Source organism: Apteryx mantelli, chromosome 22 (genome assembly GCF_036417845.1).
Source record: "Apteryx mantelli isolate bAptMan1 chromosome 22, bAptMan1.hap1, whole genome shotgun sequence".
Classification (NCBI taxonomy): Eukaryota; Metazoa; Chordata; class Aves; order Apterygiformes; family Apterygidae; genus Apteryx; species Apteryx mantelli.
In genome coordinates this window covers 10,071,948-10,098,193 of record NC_089999.1, presented here as the reverse complement: position 1 = coordinate 10,098,193, position 26,246 = coordinate 10,071,948, and the positions used below count along the sequence as shown (strand labels likewise).

The 26,246-nt window shown below is 48.3% G+C and overlaps 2 protein-coding genes and 1 long non-coding RNA gene across 4 annotated transcripts in view; 1 reads left to right on the top strand and 2 right to left on the bottom strand.

The window, feature by feature from the left end:
- Nucleotides 1-14,546, bottom strand: part of CPD (carboxypeptidase D) — a 28,275-nt gene extending 13,729 nt beyond the window's left edge. Inside the window, exons 1-6 of the mRNA XM_067309965.1 lie at nucleotides 13,867-14,546; nucleotides 10,984-11,231; nucleotides 3,004-3,146; nucleotides 2,018-2,187; nucleotides 1,041-1,408; nucleotides 146-337 (exon numbers count right to left, since the gene is read on the bottom strand). Coding sequence (XP_067166066.1) covers nucleotides 146-337; nucleotides 1,041-1,408; nucleotides 2,018-2,187; nucleotides 3,004-3,146; nucleotides 10,984-11,231; nucleotides 13,867-14,546 — 1,801 coding nt within the window. The remainder of the gene's footprint in view (nucleotides 1-145; nucleotides 338-1,040; nucleotides 1,409-2,017; nucleotides 2,188-3,003; nucleotides 3,147-10,983; nucleotides 11,232-13,866) is intronic.
- Nucleotides 14,547-17,783: 3,237 nt separating this feature from the next.
- Nucleotides 17,784-25,515, bottom strand: LOC106493749 (uncharacterized). Its single transcript, XR_001294188.2, has 3 exons — nucleotides 25,447-25,515; nucleotides 20,762-20,876; nucleotides 17,784-18,211 (listed from the first exon to the last, which is right to left on the bottom strand). It is a non-coding gene; the product is annotated as an uncharacterized lncRNA (long non-coding RNA).
- Nucleotides 21,171-25,584, top strand: TMIGD1 (transmembrane and immunoglobulin domain containing 1). 2 transcript variants are annotated; one of them, XM_013953854.2, is made up of 7 exons: nucleotides 21,171-21,277; nucleotides 21,552-21,652; nucleotides 22,685-22,963; nucleotides 23,462-23,740; nucleotides 24,651-24,754; nucleotides 25,035-25,063; nucleotides 25,500-25,584. In XM_013953854.2, the coding sequence occupies exons 2-7, from the start codon at nucleotides 21,574-21,576 to the stop codon at nucleotides 25,501-25,503; spliced, it is 774 nt and encodes a 257-aa protein (XP_013809308.1). In that variant the 5' UTR covers nucleotides 21,171-21,277; nucleotides 21,552-21,573; the 3' UTR covers nucleotides 25,504-25,584. The 2 variants fall into 2 exon arrangements, with proteins under 2 accessions (XP_013809308.1, XP_067165647.1); XM_067309546.1 differs by having other exon boundaries at nucleotides 21,549-21,652.
- Nucleotides 25,585-26,246: the final 662 nt, after the last annotated feature.

Sequence of the window (26,246 nt, the reverse complement as noted above, 5' to 3'; positions counted from 1 at the left end):
ACACCCAGTCCCTTGCCAGCCTCCTTGCACAGAGATCACTCCTGCTCCAGCAAGACTTCCAGCTTTTCCCAAAGAGGTACCATGAACACCAAGTCCTGTTCTCAGTGCTAGAAACCCCACAGGTGTTTCAGAACAGACAGCATACCTTCCTGGGATTTCTCATAGCCATCAGGATTCATAGATGGCATGATGTGGATGCGTGTGCTCCGGACTAAGTCAGTCACTTCAGGGTCTGTGCCGAAGTTCTTGCAGAGGTACTCAATGAGGTTCAGGAGCAGCTCTCGCCCCACAACTTCATTCCCATGCATGTTACCGATGTACTTGAACTCTGGCTCACCTGCAGACACAGAGCCACACCAAAGAGCCAATTATAACCACTATATTAAAGCTTGGAGACATCTCACTACCCTGAGCCTTGTGCTCTCAGGCCTTTCTACAGGGCTGGAGGACACTTACCTAACAACATGGAGACAGAATACACCCTTGGAAGAGTTTTGGGGCATGACAGAGGCAGCTGTGCCACATCACAGGTGAGCTACTGTTCTTCCCTTTCTTAAGGGAAGAACAGTAATTTTGGCAGAGGTGAGAACTGAACTCTACAGAGTGGGTGAATCCCAGGCATCATGGCATGTGCAGCCCCAGAGACTCTAAACAGGACATCCGAGTGACCAGCAAAGTCTGATCTGTTAGTGGTAGGGAATGACACCAGCATGCTGACAAGCCCCACTTGGTCTGTTCCCTGCGGGCAGGGACCCTTCCAATCCCACAACACCAAAAAAAGGTGGGACACTGCTGCAGGAAGCCCTTTGGTTCTTCCATTCCCCGAACCCAAACACAAACCTGGGTGTCCCTAGCAATACTCTTAAAATTCACATGAGTACCACCACTGCATCTGAGTCTTTCAAAAAGAAAGCAGCACACAGTAACTCTTCAGATACGTGCCAGATCTCCACCCCTTTTTGCTCTGCCCCCTCAGTCTTCCAAAGCAAAGGTTCTGTCACTTGCATTTGGACCTCACAAAAAAGGATTTCCCAGGTTACCTGCTTCATGGATGCCAGGGTTGTCCGATATCTCCATTACATAGAGCTCCCGAAGTTCCACTGACTTGCCCACAGAGTAGAGGCGGGTTATGTTGGGGTACTCGTTAGCGTATCGCCGTAGAAAGATCTCCATGTCTGGGAAGTGATGGTGGCGGAAGTCCACAGGTTGGACTGGCTGATGGAGAGAGGTTGGGTTTGGGGCCTCTGCCTGCACAGTAGCAGAGGTGATGGTAGACACAGGAGCAGGCGTTGCTGTGAACTGTGTGAGGTTAGAAGCTGGTGCCATTACAGTTGGTTGCAAGGAGAAATCCACTGTTGTTGCATCTCCCTCCTTCACCTCAACGTTCTCCATGGTCACTGGTGTGTAACTGTGAGAAAAGAGCCAGTTTCAGCAGGAGGCTCTGCAGAATAGAGGGCCAGAACCCACTCCAGCTTCTCCACCACTCCAGCCTCCTCCTCCTCCTCCTCCCAGCCTGGGTTAGCTGGGATGTTAACGCCTACATGGAAGATTCACCAGTGAACAAGCTGTCAGGACTTGTCCCACTCCACAGGACCCAACTATGCTGTTGTCTTTGCTGTGTCACAGAGGTACAAGTTCGTGCTTACGGACTCTTCAGGGAGCAGCACAGGGCTAGCCTAGCAGCTAGTTATTGCATTTACACCCTGACAGGAGACAACACAATGTCTTACTAGGGGGACACTACTTCCCTTTCCCTTTTTGCCAGGAAAGCAAGATGCAGGCTGGTACAAGCAATCAAACGAAGGCGACAGAAATGCTGTTCATCCAGCACCCCCACGCCGCAGCAGCGCATGGGGTCAGCCCACATGGCTACAGCTCTAAGCCGTTACAGGAGTCTTTTACTGCTGCAACTTCCAGCCAAGCCCCTTAAATACAGAACAAGATGCCTTAGGGGAAGAAATCAAGTAAAATAACACGAGCAGTTGGCAGTGTGGACCCAGGCCGTCAGAGACATTACCCCATTACAACTGCGGTCACATTGTAGGTCCCAGGCACAAGCAGTCGGTGGTAGTCGCCATATTTGCCCGCTGTGATGTTATGAGCAATGCCAGCAACAACGATAGTCGCATTCTCCAAGCCAGACCCGGTGACTACATCCCTGACAAAGCCTTTCACACCAATGTGGACCTGAGGAAAACAACACAAGGGCCTGGCTGAAGCAACATCAAGGGAACTGTGTTCTTACCCAGCGCGCCCCACCACATGCCAAAATGCAGCAGAGCAGGACAGCTGCCAGGCAAAGGCATACAAGGGCCCGTGATTCAGACGGCGCTTGGCCAGACTGCAAGGACAGGAACTTGAGCATGCACTGGGAGGGCAGCAAGTTCTCAGAACTGATCCTTCCCAACAAATCTTTCCTTTGTTGACATGGGCTCACAAGCTGGCTCACCTGTGCTACTGGGTGAGGGAGAACACAGCAGAGAGATGCTGCAGTGGTCACATAACAGTATGAACACACAAGAGTTACATGCCACAGCAGGGAGAAAAATGCAGCTGCTTCTCTTTCCAGCCTAAATTGCTGCCCACTCAACATACACATGGATATCTCGAGACAGCCTGGCAGCAGCAATCTGCAAGCCAAGATTTCAGCACTGTTGCTTGGTGCTTTTGAACACTGCTGGAGAATAACGGCACTTAGGCCATACAGGTACCCTGAATTTCTTAGCGAGATCTGCACTTCTCAGTGCCTCTGTGCAACACTGCACCCTAAAAGGGCCCTCTCAGAAGAGCTCTGCTATCCTGGAGGATGTGGGAACTGTGGCAGAACCAGAGAGAAATACAGAAGCTTTGTAGACACCGATCTCTGCACAGCAACTGCAGCGGTTGTGTCACCACACGCAGCAAACTCAGCCACAGGAGCAACTGAACACAGTGCTCTCAGCCCACCATGGACACACAGGCTTCACAGCTGCTGCCCATGTGCCCCGTTCCAGCCCACACTACCTTCTCAATGAAGGCGAGGAGAGATTCACGGTTGTTCTCCCACTCTTGCTGAAGCTGGGAGGTCGGTGGGTATTTGCAGCAGGACAGCTCCAAGGTGATCTCAAAGCAGTTGGCCCACACGTAGTTGTAATCCTGCATCCCACCTGAGAAAATTAGGCAGAGACACGTCACAGGAGCAATGCACAGACATCCCACCAAAGGATGCATGTTCTCTCTTCCCTTCGGCCCCTCCATGGCATCTCACCGAGATGCTGCCCTAGCTCCAGTGTGAACAGGGAGAAAAATTAGATCAGATCACTGTGATAGCTAGTGCTGGGAGAGACTGAGGTCTGTTTCTCCTGGTAACCAGAATACTGGGCCATTCAGATCAAAGACGACAGTTCCTTCAGTCTTTCTGCTCTGTCAGCTGAACTCAGCAGCACAGCACCTGGCAGTAAATACTGGTTCATTTCACTGTGAAGACATTTGCAAGACGCTACAAACCTGGATGTCAGGGCAAGCACATCAGAGCTTGAACATTACTGCTACAAAGTCCTTTACTGTGTGTTTCAAGCCACTTTCAGATCTCCTTTAGTTCTTCCTGCAAGAGAAGTTACTCTACCCAAAACAAGCTTCTGCCCCCTGCTCCAAAAAAGCAAAGCAGACTATCAATTTGGGAGTTTGCGCCTCAAATCTACATGCTGGAATCACACTCAAGGACCACATAGCTGTGCTCCCAGAAAATCTTAGGCAAAGCTCAAAGACTACAGGACCAGGTGAGAGAGATGCTTCCCCTTCTCTACTACTTCAGCCTGTTCTGTTCCACCAACACCTTATCTGAGGGTATCCATTTACTGATTTTTAGAGCAGCCCTAGCAGAGACTCTGAGAGAAGTCCTTGCTGACAGCATGCAGTGGACTGCTGCAAGTCACCTTAGAAAAGCGTCCTCCTGATTTGGGAGGGCAGTGACACCTCCCTCACCTCTTAGGACTCTTGTGACCCTCCAACAGCCAGGCCCTGCAAGAGAGCAGGACGTAGGCTTATCCACCCACTCCAACTTGGAAACTCTCTCTCCTCCTACAGCCAGGTCAACAGCCTTCCACCTACAGACTACATTTCCTCTTTAAGGTAGCAGTCTCAATGAATTCAGGTCACTGCAGCATCTGGGGACAGTTTGTTAGCTTCGTGCTAAACCAGCGAAACCTCCCTGAGCACCAGAGAACAGAAGGTGTGCAGAGCTGTTTCCCAGTATTAAGCTTATCTGGTTATTCCTGCCTTCAGAGAAACCACAGGCACTGCTACAAATCAGAAAGGTCACCTGTTCCAGCAAGTACCCCAATCCCAGTTGCTTAAGTTTTGATCACCCCTCAGCAAGTGAACATGTTTCTCGAGCAGGTATGAATCATGCACCAGCAGGACTTGAGCACTCCCCCAGGTATCAACACTCACAATCTGGAGCTCAGACTGCAGCAAGCTGCTGGAAACTGAAGATCCCTCTAAACATTTGTGGGAGCTTTCAAGAGTAAAAAACACGTTTCAAAACACCACAAGTCTGTGAAACAGTTTTCAGAGTCACCCTGACAAATCACACCACATGACCACAGCCAGATGTCATGGCCATACGAGAGGACTTTTCCTACCATCTCCGCTACCAGACCATAGTTGTGTCCACATAGAAGAAGCACATCACACTAACGTTTAAGCATACTGACAGTATCTTCTGGTTTATATAACCTTAGACAGTTGCAATCCAGGCAGATGGGCATGCCAAAACTTTGGCCATCACTTCCCAGATGGCTCCATCCCAACCTGCATAGCATAGCAGCCACTGGGACCACTCAGTCCAGCAACCTCTGCACACTGACTGTACGACTCCTGCCTGTGTCAGCTGGACAAAGGAGGCCCAGGCAATGGGTAGCCCTGGTATTTCTGCTAAAGAATAGCTCTCCAGGTCTCTTCTGGATCAGCTGAGGAAGCCAAGCTAGCTCTCAGAAGCCCATCTGTCATGAAATGGCTACATACTTGCCCTAGCTACACCTCCCCTGCTGAAGCCACAACCGAACTTCAGAAGGAAGGAAAGCAGAAGACAGACTTGCAAGGTGTCATGCCATCAGCCTGCAGGATCCCAGCAGGCAAGTCTGCAAGAAATCCATACCTTGTACTCTCATGCTTTGTTTTGCCTGCTGGAGTGCTAAATCAGTGCTATGCTAATAAACTTCATTTGCTTTGTCTGAACAGTCTCCTAATCATTCACAAGCTGCTCCACAAAAGAGAATCTCCAGGACGCTGGCTGATTAACCGACCACAGTGGATCAATAGCCAGAATGCAAATGCACTACCTGGCATTTGCAAAGGCTGTTTTAACACACAGCCAGGAAAAGCTCTCAGCAGCACTTTACCAAGCAGCAGAGTTTTCCAATAAGCGTGGTGGCTGTCAGCATTCACTGGTCCAAAAAGGTCAGGGACCACTGCTCTGAAATAACCCCATCCCACTCAGGTAAAACAGAAACGGATTACAGCATAAACTAGGGTATAGAACAGATCCCTGGAAAGATATGAGGGATGGTATTAGATCAAAGATGTCCCAGTTCCTGTCAATTCTTTTGGGAGCCTGCTGCTAAGCGAACATGAAGCTTTTATCATAACAAATCAAATGTCACTTTCTACCAGAAAGAGAACATTGCAGCCTGCGCCTGGGCATAAGAACAGGGACTAAAACAGAAAAGAGACTTCCCTATCCAGGACAAGCGGCAAAAAAGTGGTGGAGGACTTTAAAGCTCTGGAACTCAGTCCAAGAGGTCAGAGGGACAAGGCCGGTGAATCCAATACATATTCAGCGTTATTTGGCTCCTGCTCCCCAGACTCAGAAGAGTAGCCCATAGCAGGCTGCTCTCTCACCAGCAAACGCCACACAGAGTGGAACAATTTGCCAGCCTATAACCATCTGTTTGTAGCAGGAAGCTAATGCATTTGAAAACATCCATACGTAAACCAGAGCCATTATGAAGCATATTTAGTGCTTCATCTGCCATTCAAGTAAATTTAGGACAGATGCTTACCCATAATAGAGCAGCAACAGACTAAATTAGAGCTTGCTACACCCATTTTGGTAAAACTGCCTCTTCAAGGAAGTAGTCCATTGCATGCTGGAAAATTTGGATTGTATCTGCTGCACATATTCAGCCTTCGCATGGCCCCACTGCAGAGCAGGACAGTTATTTTTACAGCATATGGAATTACATATTTTCTCAAATACTATCTGCACAGCCTCTCTTGGCTATGCAGAAGATCTGGAGGTAAGCAGAGAGACCTGCGCATGGCCTAGCATTAGCAGAGCAATACACTCAAGGAGCAGAGCAGAAAAAGCACAGTCCTGGACTGTGGGACTAGAGTGCATATATATATTCTGCTATTTGGGATAGTTTGCTGCATCCATTACAGCCCTTTTTATCAGGAAGGGTCTTTGAGCCCACGCTTTGCAAAGCGTCAGCCCCCCAGCGCAGCGCCATGCCCGTTTCACGGGTGAGGAAAGCAAAGCAAAATGAACAGCGTACAGCCACAGCAAGTCAATTCCTACCAGCTGGCAGGAGGTCACAAAAGTGTTCACTTTCCATCTAGCTATGAGATCAGTTCCTATCCGAGATGTGGATATAGCATCCACATTCCAGTTACTCAGCGCATGAGCCTGGACTGGAGCCGACTCACTTCTCCATGCAAGCTTGTTCTGGGCAGAACCAATCCTCTCCCTGGCTCTGTCCCGCTCCCAGTGCGGCAGGATTGCACTTCAGGCCAGGATCCCAGACCTCTCGCAGCACAAGGGCTGCAGGGTTCATGCTGACCCGCGCGCCCCTGCTCCCTGCCGAGCTCCACACCAGGCAGACACGCAGGAGAATGCAGCTCTCTAAGCCAAACCCAGAGATCCAGATACCATAAATACACTGCATGCCAGAAGAAGCCTTTCAGGCCAGCCTGGAAGGGCTCCATTTTCAAACTGCACTATGCAGAAACCTCTCTAATTCCAAACCTCACCAGGGCAGACATTAGGAGATAAGAAACCTTCTGCAGCTAAGTCACAGCACAGAAATGGTCCTGTCTGCTCTGCAGAGAGCAGATGGCAAAAGCAAGCTAGGATGTGATTAAGTACATAGTACGAGTTGTTTATTCTGTGGACAGAACTGATCGCTTACATTGGTCTCCCATGCTACAAGACACTAGTAGCAGCACTAAACAGGCAGCATAATGTCTCGGTCCATTAGATCCATTAGATCATTAGAACTCAGAGGAGGTGAGGTTTGAGTCTCCAACTCCAGCAGCTGTGTGATACAGCCCAGCAAGCACACAGAGAATCTCAAACCAAACCATCCCTGCATCTTCACATCCCATCTGAGAAATGCCTGCTAGTAGACAGCAGGAACACCTCAAACACTTGGACATCAGAGATTTAAAATGGCAAGAAAAATACCTTTTCGGAAGGGACTGCAGATGAAGACAAGACCTTCCAAGGCTGTCCACAAAATGTTCTCTTGAATGTTATACTGAATTCAGTTCCTGAATTGGGATCTTTATGAAATGGAGGCAAGCATGTCCACCCCAGAGATAAGAGCTAAGCAGTCTGCCTTTAAATCCCACGGACTCTTCAGCCCACCTTTCTTGACCCACGCTGCATTAAGCATTAGCTGGATCATGCACCAGCCCAGACCTCCAGCTATTTTCTTGATCCGAACCAGCCACTCAATAGTTAAAACCCCTAGAGATTAAAAAGGAAGGAAAAGTAAGAGCGTGTACCACAGAGATAGCCTCTAAAATGTGTCCCAGTCATAGACATGCTTATCTATAGCAGCTGGAATGCAGAAGGCAAATTCAGCAGTGTGGCAGAGAGCCATATTTTTCTGTGCACCTTTGACCTTAAGAATTACGCCAATGGTTTGTACTTGCCACCTCAGTTTGACCCACGCAAGAGGTTGTTTGCAAACTCAAATGAAAAAGCTAATGGGATCTGGCACCAGCATAAACCCGAACTGGTAACTCCAGGTCAATGAATCCCACAGCATTTGACTTTCCAGTACGTTTGATTTCACACAATAAAACGTGGCAGGAAAATTCCCACCTGTTGAGACATTATGTTCCCTTTTCTTTGTTTTTCCTGGCTTTAAGTCACTGGGAGCCTGCAGTCTTTCCTGGCACAGCTTGATATGCAGGCCGCAAACACATGCCCTGCACCTTTCGCAGAACCTTGTGCTCTGGTTACAACGAGAGCTCAGCCCACCCCAGAGAGCTCCTGCAACGGTGTTGGTGCTTCCCCATCCTCATTTTACCACACACTTAAATTCTGGAGTCACTGACAAGGGGCTCCCGGTCTGAGTACAAGCAGGACTGCTCTCAGCAGTCCTTGGCACAGAGCTGAACAAATCAGATGACTCAATACAGCCACCGTTGCGTTTCTGCCACTTTTGTCACACACTGCATACAATTGGCTCCCCTTTCCCTGCTCTTCATCCCCTACTAAAAATAAATGTTAACACCTAAAACCCCAAAGTGACACAGTAACTTCACACAGTGTCAAAACTGGCATTTGAGGTATCTGTTACTCAACCGCGTTCTTTCCCCAAATCTCGGTTCCTGTGGGTTACGTTTTACTGTAAGCTCTTTACCATGGGAGCTGCTCCGAGGGCTGCCATCACCCCTCATGTGCACAGCGCAGCTCATGCAGCAGCTGTATGTGAATTACTACTTAGGGGAGAGAGAGTGCAGGTGCTTAACGGCTCCTGTCTGCCAAGCTTCAGCGGCGCTTCATTCCGAGAGCTGGTGTCAATACGCTGCTGCAGTCAAGAGTCGCACCTAGTGACAGCCTGCAAATTCTATTTTTTCAGTTCCCTCCAATCTCTGCCTGTGAATTCCCTGCAGCCAACAGCACTGAGCCCGAAACTGTGGCTTGGCACAGCTAGGGGGCTTGTTTCCGCAGAGGCTGAGAGCCAGAGTCTCTGTTGGCCAGATTATAAGCCACAACAAGGGCAGCACGAAGATGTGAGCGGAACGTTCCTCGGTTCACACCTTGCCATTTCCTGCCATGTGGGAGGAGGATAGGCAAAACCTCTGCTCCGCTGGTTTACAAGACAAAGGCAGCCTGAAAGGGGGTCATTGCGATGGCCACCAGCACGCCCTCCAAGGGAAGGCTCGTGCTGGCCAAGTGCTTCACAGCACAGCAGGAGGTTGAAGATGTTACGCAGTGGTCAAAATGCTGCTCGCTCTGGTGCTAGGAGGACACAGACCAAAAGCTCTTAAACCGGTCTCCCTTCAGAGCACAACTACCCCCAGTTCATTAAGAAGGGCAGAAAACCTGAGAGCTACAGCTAACAAACCCATTGATTTAGACAACTGCCAATAGCAGTTGCCACCAGAGCAAGGAAGCACAGATCATCCAGGATATCCTGTTCAGTCGTAAGCAGATTCACAAGATTACACAAACCTCCCTCATGTTGGACTTTTCACGGAAGCAGAGTGAACCTTGAGCCAGTAAAAACCCAGCATCGGTGTGCTTAATAAGGTGGAGGGAAGGAGACGGCTGCTAGAGAAAAAGGTAAAAACACATTTTATTTGAACAGTGAAATCCTCAGGAATGATTCAGCCACCACTGAAATAAAGACTTCCTCCTCCGGCACAGAGGTGACGTATTCAGTTCCAGTAGTGGATCACTCTCCTTCCCTCCCAAGAAACGTGGATTCAGGGTTAACATATGACTCAGCACTGAAGCCCACGTTCTGGAAAGACACCATCTTTTTAGGCTTTGTTGAGCTGTAAGCTCAACTGAGCATGAACCATGTTTGATTCCACTGCTTGCTCAGCACTTCTGCCATTAACCTTCAGCTCTGGCACAAAAAAAAGCAAAGCAGTCCAGACGCAACAAAGCAACACAACTTCCTTGGATCAGTTATGCAAGATTTTTGTCTTGGCCTCATCACAGAAGTTACTATACCATCTGATGAGTCCCTGATTGTACAACATCCACTGGGGGGACTTGGAAATGGTGTAACTTACTCTAATAAGATAGCCAAGACTTCTTTCTGCTGGCCTACAGAATCCTTTCCATGAGAGCATCTCATCACACAAATTGCCATTTAAATCCTATTTTAAGCAAAACAGACGTACACATAGGAGTCCTCTCCTGTGGCTGAGCCAGACTATCCATTTCCACAGAACAGTGGTGGTGGTACCAGGAGATAATTTGCTTATATTCAGATCACCTCTGTAATGCAGCTTCCTATTGGAGAGGACAGAATTTCTCCTAGGGGCCTTGGTAGACTGAATTTTGGATCCCTTCTACACCCAGCTGCATTGGTGGACAGGAACAGGCCCTGCTGGTTGTCACCCTCTGCACAGGTCTAGTAGGAGACTAGTTCATAGAAATCTTCCTACCCTGCTTCCAGTAAGATCAGCTAGGTTAGTTCAGACCATGAATTTAAACCATTTTACATAGTTTTAGAATGGGTTATTTTAAAACCCTTTACAAAACTACAAGCTTGAAAGCTTAAAAAAACAAAACAAACAAACAAAAAGAATATTGGCATTTCAGTTCAATACAATTTGGATTTCCAATACTTTAACAATAGTTCCTCTTTCCTGTGTCTTCATCAAAATTTAGTAACTGTCTTGAGACAATGCATTTGGCAAATGAAGCCGATTCCATTCAGGATAACTCTTAAGCATTTAACAAGGTCAGAAAGAACCCTCCAGTTTGCTGGGATATATTTGTTCACTACAAACCCAAACATCTCCCGAATGGTGATACATCAAACACTTGCTGGTGTGTCCATGATGCCACATTCCTTCATTTCAAGCTGTCAGAAAGCATTCAAAGCTAAAAATATAACCTCACCTATCATCTTTTTTTCCACTGTGATTATCACCACTGTTTCGGACATCATTTCTCAGTGGGAGCAAGCATTTCTGTAAGACACACGATCCAAACTAACAGAACTAGAGCAATTCACCAGTATATCTTACCTTCTACATCATACCACTGGGCACCGTTTGTAATGCCATCTTGGAAAGTCTCTCCCTCCTCACCAGGGCAATTTGGGGTACCAGTTCTCATTATGGGGTGATTTGACGCATAAGCTTTTGCCAAGTATCTGAACACTTCATCATCAGCTGATTTACTGTAGACTCCTGTGGGTTTATGTGTGGGAGAGTCGTCGTAGGGATAGCTTGCAACCACTGAGCCACCATGAAGATTACCAGAGAGCAGAAACCTGGGGTTGGGAAGGGAGAAAGAAAAGAGCCATATTGGAACAAGAGAACATCATCAGGAAGCCAGCTACAGCCACCCAACCAGTTACTCCACTGTTTTCCTAGCCAAAGCATTCTCAGCAACCTCCAAAGTCTATTTGGGATCAATCAGGCAGAACGCAGCCGCTCGGTAACACTATTTTGTTCAATAGTACAACTATTTTGAAAGAGGAAGCGATCAGACATTTCTCCATCAGCGCTGTGTAGGGAAAACTACTGTTGAGTTATAACTACACCAAGGTTACATTAACAGACAGGCACTCATCCTACTCCGAGTAGGCTTATGTTTGACAAAAAGATAACAAACTGTTCTTCGGGATATATCCCCTCTTATTAAAACCAGCCCCCAACACAGCAAACAGGATTGGTAGAGGATTGGAACAGCATCCAAGTGGGAGCATGTTGGGGAAGTCAGCAAATTTTCTGCAATAAACCAACTCTCAGGACTGGTTTATTCACTTCCCAATTTGACATCTGGTATTACTGGACATGAAACAAGTTTCTTGCTTCAGTTTTAGACAGAGCCCTTTAACTCCATCACAGACAAACAGTGCCCTGTACATAAAGTGATATATGAAGTTCTTGATCAAGCTTTCAGCAATGCTTGAGATGTACTGCAGGACTGACTTTCATAAATAAAATCTGAATGAGTGAAAGAGCTGTTAAAATTCCAAGTCAGAACATACAACAGCACAGCATGCCCTCTATCACACCTTAATTTGATCAGAGGCAGTCACAAGTTTTCCAATAAATCTTTAAAGATTAATGTTTTTACTCTTCCTCTTTTTACCACATACAGTATTGGGGAAAATTAACTTAATTACTTCTCCTTCAGTCAAATGTGATTTAGATTCTAAGCAGACATAATGTGACCAATACCTTTGCCTTATCTGAAACACTGCTCAGGAGTTGTATTATGCCCAATAGCATCTCTGAGAGCAAACAGCTCTGTTTACCCATTCATTTTTGTACCAGTGATTACATTAGTACAACAATTATAGCAGCATTAACTGGTGCTGCCAGGCAGAGGGATGCACAAAGCACTGTATTCTTCCCATTTCAGCCTGGCTTACAAAAAGAAATCCCACCTCAAACGTTTGCTAAAAAAGCAATGTGTTTTCAAAATAACATTAAGAACATGCGTGATTTTCCCTACTAACTAATTTTGAGTTTGACCAAATCTGGAGGGATCCATACTGCAAATTGCTGCCTCAGAGCTGTTCCAAAGGATTCTTTAGAACAAGCAAATTACTGGTGCAGTTTGTGAAATTCTTCTAGAGCAATCAACCCTATGGGCACTGTCATCCACTAAGTTTTAATATAGATAATTCTCCAAACTTTGTTCTCTAAAACAGAGCAGGCATTACATGATGCTGGGCTTGTGTGTCTTGTTTAGATTCAGCCAAGAGCCCTACAGCATACCATGGATCAGTCATCCCATCAGTTTCTTTCTCCCCTGTTTTGGGAACAAATTTTTCAGGGCATTGCTCACATCTGATCAGACCTTGCATTCTGGCTTTCTTTACACAGCTTCACATGCCTATTTTACACCAACGTAATAGCTCTGCCTTAGTGGTTTGGATGTTCTACACTTTTTTTAAGGGAGAATGCAAATGAAGAAACAGTGCTTAGCCCAGCTACTGTTCTCTTCCAGGTTTGCTTGGACCCCCCATTACAGGGCTGCAAGCCAGAATTGGACTTCACAGGCAACTATCTCCCCTCCCAGGCTGCTCTGCTCCAGCACGGACAACTACCACCATTCACCCCCTTCCCTGTTTAGCTGGAAGGTGAAAGGCTAATTATCAGTGTAGGCACTTAAGGCTCAGTCCTGCACACACTCAACAGGAGGACAGACAGGGAAGAGGGTTGCAGGAGCAGGGCCTGCATTTGGAAATGCTGTTGCAGAGAGCAGTATTGCTAAACTCAGGGAATTTTCCATGCAATACAAAGATGGAGAGGGGGGGAAAGCCCTGCTCAATGCAACTCTGGACAGGCCTCTCTGACACGTGTGTACACAGACCAGTTACACGCTTAGCCCCCATTTTAAACACCCCACAGCTCATGGTGAAAGTGTTACGGGTCCCAAGAGCAAGGTCCACAGACAGGCTCAGGACGAAGCAGACGAGGGAGGGAAAGAAGTTTCCAGCTGCAGACGCCTGGGGAAGGGAGGCCCAGAAACAGCTTGGGAGGCAACGAGCGCCCAGGTGCACCAAGGGCACTGGTGGTGCGCAGGGGGCGGCGGGGCTCTGTGGCGGGCGCCCAGCGAGCTGCGGCAGCCCAGGCCACGAACGGCTCTCCCGCGCCAACCACGTTGCACCGGCCCAGTGGCTGGACATGCGAGCGGCCGTGCAACAAGGGGGCCTGCGCAGTGCAGGGGGCAAACGGGTGGGAAAAAGGCTCTTCCTCCCCCGCGCCCACTGGGAAAGGCCGAGAGCAAGCGAAGGCCCGCAGGGCCGGACGAGGCAGCCGGTGTGCGGCGACCGAGGGTCTCCTCTTCCCTGGGCCGGGAGCGGGGCCTCGGCTGGCCTGAGCGCGACGGACCCGAGGGGAAGGGGGGCGGGCCGGGCCCGGGGGGGGGGGAGCGGGGTCCGCACTCACCTGTTGCGCCGCATCCAGGCGATGAGGGCGCGCACCTCGGGCACGGGATCCAGGTCGGGCTGCGCGGCGCCGAACTGGTCCGGGAAGCTGCGGTTGAGGTCGCGGCCGCGGCTGTTCTCGCGGCCGCCCGCCGCGCCGCCGCCGGCGCAGTCGCCCTCGCGGGCGCGCTCGAAGCCGTCGGGGTTGAGGCTGGGCAGCAGGTAGAGGTCGGTGGTGTTGAGCAGGCGGCCGAGGCGCGCGTCGCCGCGGGCCCAGCCGCGCACCAGCTCCTGCGCCAGGCGCAGCAGCAGCGGCCGCGCCAGCGGCTCGTCGCCGTGCATGTTGCCCACCAGCTTCACCTGCGGGCGGCCGGGCAGGGCCGCGCCACCGGGCTCCTCGCCGGCCCGCGCCGGCTCCAGCCCGGCCGTGAGGCGCAGCACCCACAGCGGCCGCCCCTCCACCGAATCGCCGATGCTGAAGAGCCGCGCCAGGCCCGGCGGCGCCGCGGCCGCCACCGCCCGCAGCGCCTCGCCCAGCTCGGCCGAGTGCAGGTAGCGCAGCGTCTCGTCGGGCGCCGCCGCCGCCTCCGCCTTCTTGATGTGGGTGGCGCGCGCCGGGCCCAGCAGCAGGGCGCAGAGCAGCGGCAGCAGCCGCCGCCGCGCCGCCGTGCACCGGCCGGGCCGCCGCGCCGCGCTCGCCATGGCCCCGCCGCACGCCCGGCCTCCGCCGCAGCGCGGCGCCCCGCCGGGCCCCGCGGGAGGGGCCGGAGCCCGCCCCGCCCGGGGGCCAATGGGACGCGGCGGAGGGGGAGGAGCCGCTGGGGAGAGGGGGCGAGGGGCCAATGAGAGGCGGAGGCGGTGTTGCGTCACGAGGGGGCGCGGCGCGGCGAGGAGGCGCGGCGCCCCCTGCAGGCCGCGCCGCGGCGCCGACGCCTGCTGCTCGGCCCCTCCGGCCCCTCCGGCCCGGCGCCGCGGCGCGGGGCGCAGCCGGGAGCGTGAGCGGCCAGGAGGGCCGGGCCGCGCTCTCCGAGGGCGTGATCTCTTCCTGCTTTCGGAGAAAGCGGCCTGTGTTCAGCACCTTCCGCTCCTGAAAGCCCCCCAGCTGGTGGGAGCGGGGCAGGGGCCACGCAGCCCACGTGAAGAATGATCCCTGCCCCAGTTACTGTGTGCAGCGGGGGAAAGACCGGCCACGGCGACGGGGTGGTCCGCCACTGTGCAGACCGTGCTACCAGCGGTGCTCCGCACAGCAGCGGAGGGGTGTCCCGGCACGGAGCTGCAGCAGGGACCTCTCCAAAAGACAGAGCCTAGCCTACAAAAAACTGGAAACACAATCGTGGATAGAAAAGGAAGGAGCAGGGTGGCCTCTTGCTTTCGCATGCACATGAGCTGCTGCTCGCAGAGGCTGAAGCGCTGCTCCTTGTGCCGGGCCTCCTTGAGGAAGGCACGGCTGTGGCCTGCCCTCACTGCCATTACTTCCCAGCTCGGATCAGGCCTCGAGGGGATTAAAGACATTTTAACACCATTTGATGTTGTGTATAATGCACTGTTGTTTTGTGGACTACCGCAGAACTGTGTGTCTGCACAGATATGTCCTTAATACAGACTTTTGTTTTTCCTCATCTCAGACCTTTGCTAATTCCTTTTCTTTTTTTCAGGCAGGTGAGATGATAATAACACGCACAGTAAATTATTCTGCAAAAAGTGCATTGTAATCCATAAAACTTTGAAAGTGGCCTTCTCAGACTTCTCAATTCCTGTCTAACTTTTCAGTATTATCTTATACACACATCTGCTTCCCAGCTCTGGCATTTCCGGTTGTAGATACAAGCTCCGAGTCTAGCACATAAATCTGAAATGTTCAAGGGAACTGTCTGAATCTTTGATCTCACTGCATCCTGCAATCCTTTGGATGATAGATCTGATGATGCAAACTTTTGTGTAAGCCAAGTGTGTTACGGCATCAAAAGGGCCCTGTGGAAAAGGAGAGTAAATTGCCTTCTCTTTCTTGGGGCTCATCTGCGCTGCACAGTCATTTATGAGAGACATGCAGAAAACAGGGGTGATCCATCAAAAAGGTGCCCCAGATCTAATTAAACTGAAGATGCTGAAAGCCTGTGGCCATCAGGACATTTTTAAACCAAAAGGGAGAAGGAAAGTCAACAGGGAATTTGGCAGTCTCAGAAGTGATCACAGCTTTACAGGTTTAAAACCTCAGTCTTCAGATAAATTGCTCGGGATTTACACAGCATAATTGAGCTCATTTCCCTTTTTAGTTGATAAAAGCCTGGTTATCTGGCGTTTCAACAAACCAGTTGTAAAAGCAGCATGTGGCAGAGGACTGAGTCATCCCATCATCAACAACAAAACCTTCACATTTACTTGGGCCAGCCTAAGAGCTCTGGCCTCTGGATCCCTGCGTAAGCAAGACTGTAGATTAGGGACTGACCTGCAAGAAGCCTTCTCCTCCTCCTCAGCTCTGCCCTGCACTCGTACAGAGAGTTGCAGCGCTGGCACACGGGGAAGCTGGTTATTTGGGGGTTGTGGCTTTTGCTTATGACACTCCCTGCAGTGGTTCTGGCCACTGAGATGAGTGCGGTTTCCTCCTGAAGATTGGCAGCAAATGGTTTCCCATTAACTGGAAAGATGGAGCAGCTCAATCCTCCTGCAGATTCCTCACAGAGGGAATGAGGAATGACTCCACAGCAGGGAAGTTAAAACTGCTAATAATGTTTGGCAGCTTTTCACAAGATCAAATCATCACTTGGTTTTCCAGCAGAGCACTTCCAAGAAATCCCACTGGCAATGAAAGTTCCTAGGTAGACAAAAATATCCTAGGTCCAGGCTGGAGAGGAGCCACAGCAGAACACAGTCTTGAAAGAGAAGCAGGTCTGAGAATAATGCTTGGGATTTTCCTCTATGGGCCATGAGAGATCACCTAAATCAGACAAGGAACAAGCACCCTACTCAGCGCAATCCTCAAGCATTTTTGTTTTCCTGGGGAAAGAAACAAACTTGAAGTCCAGTTCATCAGTGGCAGAGGCATGTTTTCTGGCCAGAAAAAGCACAAAGTCACAAGGAAACAGATATGCTCTGCTGTGATACAGTCTTACCCCATGGCTGAGGCAAGAGACTTCCTTGTAAATCGGTTTAATCAGATGGAAAATGGAGTTTCATGAGTGGAGGAGGCAAATCCAGGATCAATATTATTAATTTGCCTGAGCCCTGCTAGGTGTAAAAGCTGAAAGCTTGTAAACAGGGCTCCCTAGGTGGGAATGAGGGCCAATATTTAAGTGGAATTTAATAAAGATAATTCACTTTTATCCCTGCAGGGGACCTACATTACTAATTTAATGCCAAGTTCTTTTCACATTTGCTTTTATTTGGTACCATATTTCTCAGATTAGGATAGTGAGGACCACACTGATGTACTAGCTTTAGTTTTCTAAGTCAAAATTGGCTACTCTTGGGATCCCAGGCACGCCACCAACACTGAATGTAACCTAGAGGGGTTAGAAAATATGAGGATCAGTGCTGAATGCTGGTAACAGACAGCAGTGGGTACTGCCTGAACGATTTGGTAGTGCTTTCATGCGCAGTCGTCAGAGTTTCTACAGTCTTTGGATGCATTCATCACAGCACAAGTAACATTCGTGAGTGCCTGGATGCTCTTGCTTAAAGGTGAGACTTGCACTCCTGGAACATGGTTCTATTTCTTGCCATTCACTTCGAGGGGGTAGAGTTTAGAAGATCCAGAAGCAACTGTTTAAAGTGATGACTGGAGTTCCTAAGCATGATTTACTCAAATTTCTGAAAGAGAAACTTGAGTATAACAATAGCAGTTAAAGCCCAGGATATGGTTCCCTGTGGCATCACTAGGAGTGCAGGCTCCACGTTTCCACCAACGCAGATGAAAAACACAAGGAGAAATATCATCTCAGAAGTACATCTTCCTCCTCCTTCTCTGACCTAGTCACCCAAAGGTTTTGGCACAGCTGTCCAAGTGCCTGGCAGCACTTTAGGCTTCTGCAGAGTTCACTGCCTCTGAGATTTCGCAGTGGTGATCACATGGGACATCCTGTCTTCAGGGCTCCCAGAAGATGACTTTCTTCCTTCTTGGACACTTGCCTGCAGCACTGTCAGATCCCACAGCTGCTTAGTGGGTATCCAGTAGATGGCATCCGTGTCTAACACTTGTCCTTCAGCTTTGCCTTCCTGCGAGCTTCTCTTGTGTTTTATTTATCTCAGGGTTTGTTTCTTCATTATTGCTGACCATTAACTGGAATGTTTCATGCCCTCTAAGCCATTTCTTTTAAAATTTCAAAATATGTCTGTGTGTTTAGTGCTCCTTTTGCTATTCTTGTTCTTTCCTGAGAAAAAAAAATCACTTATCATTCCTCTGCATTTAAAACCATAGCATGTGACCTTTCATGTAAGGATGAGAAGAAACTAGAATTATTAACAAAATGTTGAAAAAATACTTGAGGCCTGTCCATCTCAATAGTGAAAAATACATGGGGTTATGGGCTCAGAGTTTGTTTGAGAAATCAGGGCATATCTCATTCCCATAATCTTTATACATGAGAAAAATAGGTTTTGTGGGAGGGAACGGGGCACTGAGTACGTTCAGGTAGCATTTCCCGACAGCCTCACTTTCCAGCCCAGATATCTGGCAAGTGGAGACAGTGGGTTTGGGTGTTACAGTCATTCTTAACAATGGAGGTGTTGCAAAATACGCAGCACTACTTATTAAAAAAGGATTAAGAAAGAAGAACCACACTGAGTGGGAAGACAGGAGCAGCCTCTGAGCAGTGCCTGAGGCACTGTTGCAGAAACATGTTTTTCGGTGTGAGATTACAGCTATGCTACATGCATTGTTTGCCTGACAAATAAACCAACCCATAGTACAGTCCGCAGCTTGCACACGTCTATGCAGATCCTGTTATACTTCTGACTCCAGGAGCAGCCTTCAGCCCTCACAATGTTGCTGAATATAAATCGAGTGTTGTCAGTGAAAATTCACAGGATTATGAGTTGTGGCCTCTTCCTCTAGACGCACTGAGAATAATCAAGTACAACCCAAACTACTGTGAAGTTTGGAGTCAGTGGTTAAGAGACCAAGTGGAAAATAAGCTTTTGCCCAATCTCTATCATGTTCTAAATCTTTTCTTCTCAGGTTTCTAAGGCTTGGATTACACCCAGGAATAGACTGGTATTTATTAATTTATTCCCTTTGGGGCTGTTCAGAGTCATATTTAACAACAGCCTTATTCTGGGTTTGTTGGTCCATTCTTGCCTTAAGGATCACAAGAAGGAACTAGTCTGGTGGATTATTCTGGATTAAATCCATGGTCTGTCTAATCCAGTCTTGATAGTGCCTGATCCAAATGCCTCGAGGAGAGTGCTGGAACCTTTGCAGTGGAGAGTTACGGAGCAGATGCCTCATGGAAGAAGTTCCTCCCAGTCTGACTCATTAGTGGCTGGTTTACATACTGCAACATGAGGCTGATAAATGTAATGCAAAGGTGGATAATGCAACCCACAAAACTCTAGGCCTCAGCAGTAATTAAGACTCCCTTGAGATAATTATACCTTATACAAAAAGAAATGTGTAAAAAGTCATTGCAAAAGTAATTCTTATCAGTTTAAAATTTCCGCCTTGCAGTGCCTCTAGCCAAGTAGTATCTTGCTTTTCTAGTCTCTTTTTCCTTCAGTAGATCTCAAAGCCCTTTGCAAAGCAGGGCACTACCATTATCTCCATTTAAAAAACGCAGAACAGATGAACCTTGCTGCCAGTCACATGGACCTGTGGCAAATCTGGGGCAGAATTTTCCCCAGGTCCCGTTTGACGCTCTGCCCTACATCACAACAAACCCATGGCAGAACAGCTGTTATCTGACATTCTTTCCTCTTACTCTCATTTCTAAACTAAAAAATCCCTCCATGCTTTCATTCTTTACTTTCATCCTCACTTACTCTAAACACCTTGTTCTTCTCCTATAGCATCGTTGCAACGCAGTGACCAGAGTGAACAGAAAACTCCCAGAACTCTCATGCCTTTGACTCTGACTTGGCGGGAGCCTGTGAGCTATTTCCCTGCCCATTCCTTTCCACCTCTCTCCACTTCAGCTTATCTTAATACCAAATCACAAAGATCACTCTACTCTTAGTAATAGCATTTTGATCAAAGTTTGTACCGGACTATAAGCAAGCACTTAGTCGAATGTTAGAAGGAGAGAACATACAACTTCCTAAAAAGGATGGAAGAAGCTAAATTTATTTCTATCTTAAATTGATTCTAAAGGTAAAAAGTCCATTGAAGGCTGGAGACTAATTTCTAAAACATCAGTTTTCTAGAAGGCATAATCCAGGCTGTCTCTTTGAGAGACTTTTGTACATATTAATATATATATTTTAACTGAACATGACTCCCTTGTTTGTTTAGAAGGCAAACCAATGAACGCAGAAATGTCATACTAAGAAACACTGAAAGATGACCCATATTTGCAACAACCCTGCAAATAAATAGTGCTGTGTGCTCCTGTGCCCTCTGCATACAGTCAGCCACAGAACAAGAGCTTGGACTTCCCCGCCTCTGCTCTGCTGAGCTGGGCCACCACAAAGCAAAGAAAATGCTGAGGACATGTCCCAGGTTTCCTTTCCGCTCATGAAATGCTGTTTATGGTTCTGTTGAGTCAGTTCCTGACCAGGGAGTTGCCCTGTGCTTGTGGGTACACTGAGAGCAGTGAGAACACTTTTTAGAGGCTGTGAGGACCCCATGGTTTGCAATCACACCACCACAATCCTGTTCAGGTATAAGTGGGCAATGTCAGACACTGTTTTCCTTGTCCTGGGAGAGGAATAGAAGGATGCAGAGCAACATGGGCTGGAGGGGTATCTCCCGAACACAGGGTACTCACTATTTAGCAGGACAGTGTCTCTGCTCTCCCCTCTGCCAACACGCAGGTCAAAGTTTGAATCAGTACATTTTCTCCTCATTCTGCTTCCAGTCCAAAGGACGACACAGTGACAAGGCTGCAGGCAGGAAGGAGCAAATCAGAGTCTATTCCTGCTTCAAGGATAATCTAGGATAAACTTCCTATGACTTGAAACAGGGCCACGAACACCCAGAAGGCTGAAATTGAAGAGGTGTTATTTTTTGTTGAAGGCCTCTATAGCTGATGCAGGATCTTTCTTATTAGTTACTCATTGCCTCGGCAAGTCTCATAAAACAGACAGCAGAACCCAGCAAATCCCTTTCTTCGGTGTTCTGGGAGCTCAGAAATCCAGGAATTGAACGAGGCCTTGAACCCATTTTATGGACTCCCTTCTCACTGAGCTACCATAAAACATTAAAATTCAGACCTTATAAACAAGGAGGGGAAAGTACTGTACATTTCTTAGCAGAAGACACCTCTCCAGAGACTCTTCCCACGGTAAGTCCAGCGCTACGCTCCCCAGAGACAGGTTCCCCTGACAGAAAGGCAGTTAGAAACAACGAACTCGCGCAGCAGAGATTAGATAGGTAAAATCCCCTTGACTCTGTTCTGAACTGGAAAAGGTCTGAAACAAATTGGCCTGGGTTATCCCCTGGCGACCCTGTCCCACCGCCTGTGAGGGCTCTCCCCAGGATGTCTGATGGCAGCAAGCGATTAATGCCTCTGCGATCCGTGAGCAGGAGCAGCGACACTCTCTCTCTCTCTCCAGCAGGTACCACCCGGGCTCCTCAGAGATGGCACAGAAAAGCAGCCTCCCAGGCCCTTATGGAGTGCCCGCCTTTGCAGTTTGCTTTTTGGCATACGTAGCCACAGGTGAGCAATGGAAAAAATCCGTCATGGCTTTGTCCACGCTCCTTAATGTTGACATGCGATGCTGTCCCAGGGTTGGGCAATGCGCAGAGTGATATGCCACCACAGCATCCCAGTTTTCTTATGCTCTGGGGGATCATTCCTAAGTAGAGAATTGTCTAAAAACTGGCCTCTAAGCATGATTTTGAGAGTAGCAGAGAAGGGACTAGGGAAGCTTCAGCATTTTCAAATGTTACTGCAGCAGCTGCAGAGCAACGATGAGGCCTCTGTTTTCAAACATGCCCTGAGAAGTGAAGAGTCTGATACGTTTGGCTGCTTGGGAAAACCAAGGACAAGATGGGGAGCTTTGGAATTTTTTTATATTCACAGCACCACAGTGCTTTTATATTTTGAGCTATATTTTTAGTTCATTAATGTATGACACAGCTCCAGTAGTGAGCTTTAGCCTGATATAATATTTATTTCCCGTAGTATTTTTTCATTTTAAAATGTCCCGAGGTTTGTAGGTTAGACTAACTGCAACCCTCCAACAGCCGGACTCACAAACTGGCCTGGGTGGGGCTGAGGAGCTGATTAACTACTTTATACTCACAAGTGCAATTAGATCCAACTGTAAAACAGCATATTAAACTGTAGGCACAAAAAAAATGAGGGCACAGGTAGGCTGCAACAGTGATTACTAGGAGGGTAGGAAATACTAGCATGACCACCTTTTCCTGTGTGGGTTACACTGTCAGTGCTGTAATATGTTTTTTAGATATTTTGTTTCTATAGGTCAGGCTTTGGCACTCATGCAGTCAGTTGCAAAAGCCTCACTTCGATTTTAAGTAACTGTGAAGGGAGCTTTGTGATGAAGATAGAGACGTTCTTGTCTGAAAAACAAAAGTCCCACCTCAAAAACGGCTGTTAGGCTGAAGCCTGAAACTACCCTCTTAGTCCCTCCGCCAAGGTTAAGGCCTGGAGAAGCTAGCAGGGGTGTTGTGGGAAGGGTACAGCACAGGATGCCTAAACGCCCTCATTCTCCTTCTTTTGCAGGTTTGGAACTGTCTGTAAATAATAATGCTGCTGACTTCACCCTGTCTGCAAGATCTGGTCCTCCACTCTCCCTCTCCTGCCTGGTACAGAACAACAGCCAGGCTGAGGAGCTTCTCTGGTACCGAGGAGATGGGACCGTGGATCTCAAAGATGGAAATAAAGTGAACGTCAGTAACATCTGCATATCCCCACTCACTGAGGCTGACAACGGAGTCACCTTCACTTGCAAGCTGCGGCGGGACCAATCTGTCCGGGTCTCTGTGATCCTGGATGTCCAGTGTGAGTTGGGCAGTGGGTATCTCTGAAGAATGGCTGGGGTGGAAAAAGTCATGGGCTGAGCACCTGGGTGACTGAGCACTAGTTAAAGAGAGGGTGTTTTGCACCGTTGTACTTTGTGTTTGCAAGGAGAACATGCATTTAGGGGGAGATAACCCACGTGGTAAGACACTCCCTTTCCATAGTGGTGCGTAAGGTCTGATCTAATGCATCTTTTATAAAGAGTGCGTGGGCCATTAAGGAAGAAGATTTTCTGGCTCTGTCCCTGCCTCCGCCTAGACTCTTTCTCAAGGATACAAGTCAGGGCACAGGAGCCACGGGAGTGACTGTCTCTGCCACTGATTGCCCTGCTCATTCTAGAGGATCATGAAAGGCTGCAGAATTGTGATGTGTTGCACCATTTGAAGAAAGTGTACAACTGATGTATAAAGGGAACTTATTTTCTGTTAAAGGGTGAGCAGCATTATTAATAACATATTTAACTTTGTTTACTGTGAGCAGTTCCTCCCTTCCTTACTGGAGAGGAGTCCCTCCCAGTCGAAGAAGACAAAGATGTTACCCTGAACTGCAATGCCAAATCCAACCCTCAAGGTCAAACAAATTGGTATAAAAACAACAACACCTTGACCCTACAGCAAAATCGTTACCAGGTGTACCAGACTAGTGATGTCTTTCAGCTGTCTATCAAAAAAGTACAGAAGTCTGACAACGGGACCTACACTTGTGTGGTGAAATCTGCTTTGGGAGAGGGGAGAAAGGATTTCCACCTGATAGTCGAAGGTAACATGGCTGTTGCTAAACAATAAGCTTTACAGATAACTGTTCTCTTTTATAACAGTAGCAATCTACTTACATGAAGATATGACTTAACTCATATCTTTAGTTCTTACACTAAAGAAGCGTAAGTCGAAAGCAGTAAGTCAGTTCCCCATGTTAGCTTGTGAGAGCACAGGCAACAACAGGAGATATCCTTGCACCTGTGCCGGCTGATACCGCAGCAGCAGCAAATGCCTTTCCTGCTCTACCTGTTATTCAAAGGCATTTGGCAAGCGTGACCTGAAGTGGATTCATCTCACCTTCTCACTTCCCAGGCTGGCAGGGCACATTCAAGTGTGTTTTAAAGCACCTTAGATCTTTCTTGAAGCTTCTCACCCTGACCATAGTATTCAGCCATGTCGAGAGAGATGCTTAAGGCAGGAGAGATTAATTGTCCTCTAGAAATGACTGTACTTCTGTGGACTATCGGGAGAGCCTGGAGGTCTACGTCTCAGACGGGTAGCCCGAAGTGAGGTGACTCCACCAGACTCAGGGCTTCTGTTTCCCACCCCACTGGCTGAGCCCCTCTCATTTCCACACTCTTGCGGCCATAGGAGCAGCTGTGAAAGCCACGTTAGCTCTGTCAGTGATATGGCTGGACATCCTTATTTCCATGCAAAATAGATTACCCTGGGGATCTTCCTCAGGGACCGACATTTCAGCTCTTTCTTTAGTTCACTAGAACATATCCTTGGCTCCCTTCTTTCCAGGCGACTAAGCCACACAGTTAGTCTGTGCGCAGCAGGAGCACAGCTCAGATCAGCACTGACAGCTCCGGGAAGAGAATATGTCTTTTCTGCAGTTCTGTGAAATGACTTGTTCTACAAAACTGCACCAAGCTACTGGATACTAAACCTCCTCTCCCTCTTAACAGAGAAAAAGCCTGTTTTTCCCAAGGAGGCCATTATTGCTGCTGTCGTGGTGGTTGCACTCACTGTAATTTTTGGAATTGTGGCTCGAAAAGAAAAAATTTTTAAGGTACGGAAAGCTCCAATTTCTTACAAAAAGTTTAGTATTGTTTTGTTGCAAAGCCCTGTAGTTTTCTACCCTATGCCACTTTGTAATGTTGCTTTACACAGTTAGAGAAGTGCTACATACTACCTCTTGCTTAAAGAACTACCAGTAGATAAATGAAATACTAGATATTTTAATGGGGCCAGCTGAGAAGGAAGGTGTTACATACATGCAAGGTATTAGTAAAAATATCCCTATGACTAGGAAATGCAAAAGATAACAAGACTGTTTCTTTATTTGGCAGTGCTTCAAAGGATCAAGTGAAACAGCTCTGTAAGTATTTGCCTACTTATTCACGTAGCTTCCCAGAATGAGCTTCAGACTGAAATCCCCTTTTTAAGCCTTGTCAGACCCCAGGAAACAAAAAATATTGAACACGCTAAAAAAAGCCATGCTGAGTTACCAACCTCTTGTTCTGGTTGGCTAACAGGGGCCTGCACCTCTTCTCCAGCGGAGGGACCCTACTAGGTAGAGGAGCATGGGAACGAGACCATAAATGCAGATCACAGCCTGGACACGGCTGTGGCTGCTGCCCTGGCCATCCTAGGGCCCTGACAATGCATGTTTGGAGGCAGCGGCAAATAAACATTACTGCATATCCCCACCCTGCTGCAAGTTTTCCTGAGCTGGATGTAGCCCAAGTGAATTCAACTCACCTTTTTTCTCCACAGTAAGTGATTTTTCAGTTCTCCTTTTCATTCTGCCACAGGTGAAGGAAGTTCCTGTACACAGGAGAAAGAAACCCAAGAAACACCACTTCTAGCAGCAGAACATGAGCCCTTGCGTGAGATGATGAGATTAGGCACTGAAACTTTTTGGGCTGAAGTTCATATGGTCTTTTCAAAATATAAGTGGTTCTTCACGTCTCTTGATTCTAACATACTGCTTAGAGCTCAGCCATGGCGGGGTAGGATGCCTCAGTTGTTGCCCTATCTTGCACTCTGTGCTTAAAGACCCTAATCCTAAAGGGTGTGTGTGTGCAGTCAGGAAAGCTGGTGGTCACAGACCTGATCCCAGATGATTAGTCCACAGACAAATCCATAATGTGTCACCACAGAAAGTGATGTTAATGTATGAATAAAGTAAGATGTCCAGCTGGCAGCTGCTTTCTTGGCTGTAGCCCGCAGTGAAGCTCTCCCTGGCCTTGGGAGTGCAGGCCAACTTTAAGAACAACTTGCTGCCCCTTCCTGGTAGTCCCAGGACTTCTTGGCTTCTGCCGGCCAGGGCCAAAGCTCCCTGGCACTTTGCACTGCTGTTGTATCTGCTGTTCTCCTTGGCTAAGAGCACACCTCAGGGTTCGGGGCAACCCCAAGCACCCAATAACACGCAGTGAAAGTTTCAGTGAGAATGTTCCAGTGCTGAAATGGCAGGATAACCTCTATCCCTCCCCAAAACAAGCCACTCATGCACTTTTCTCAAGGTCCTGGCAAGCCTTTAAAGACTCATCACGTCTTGA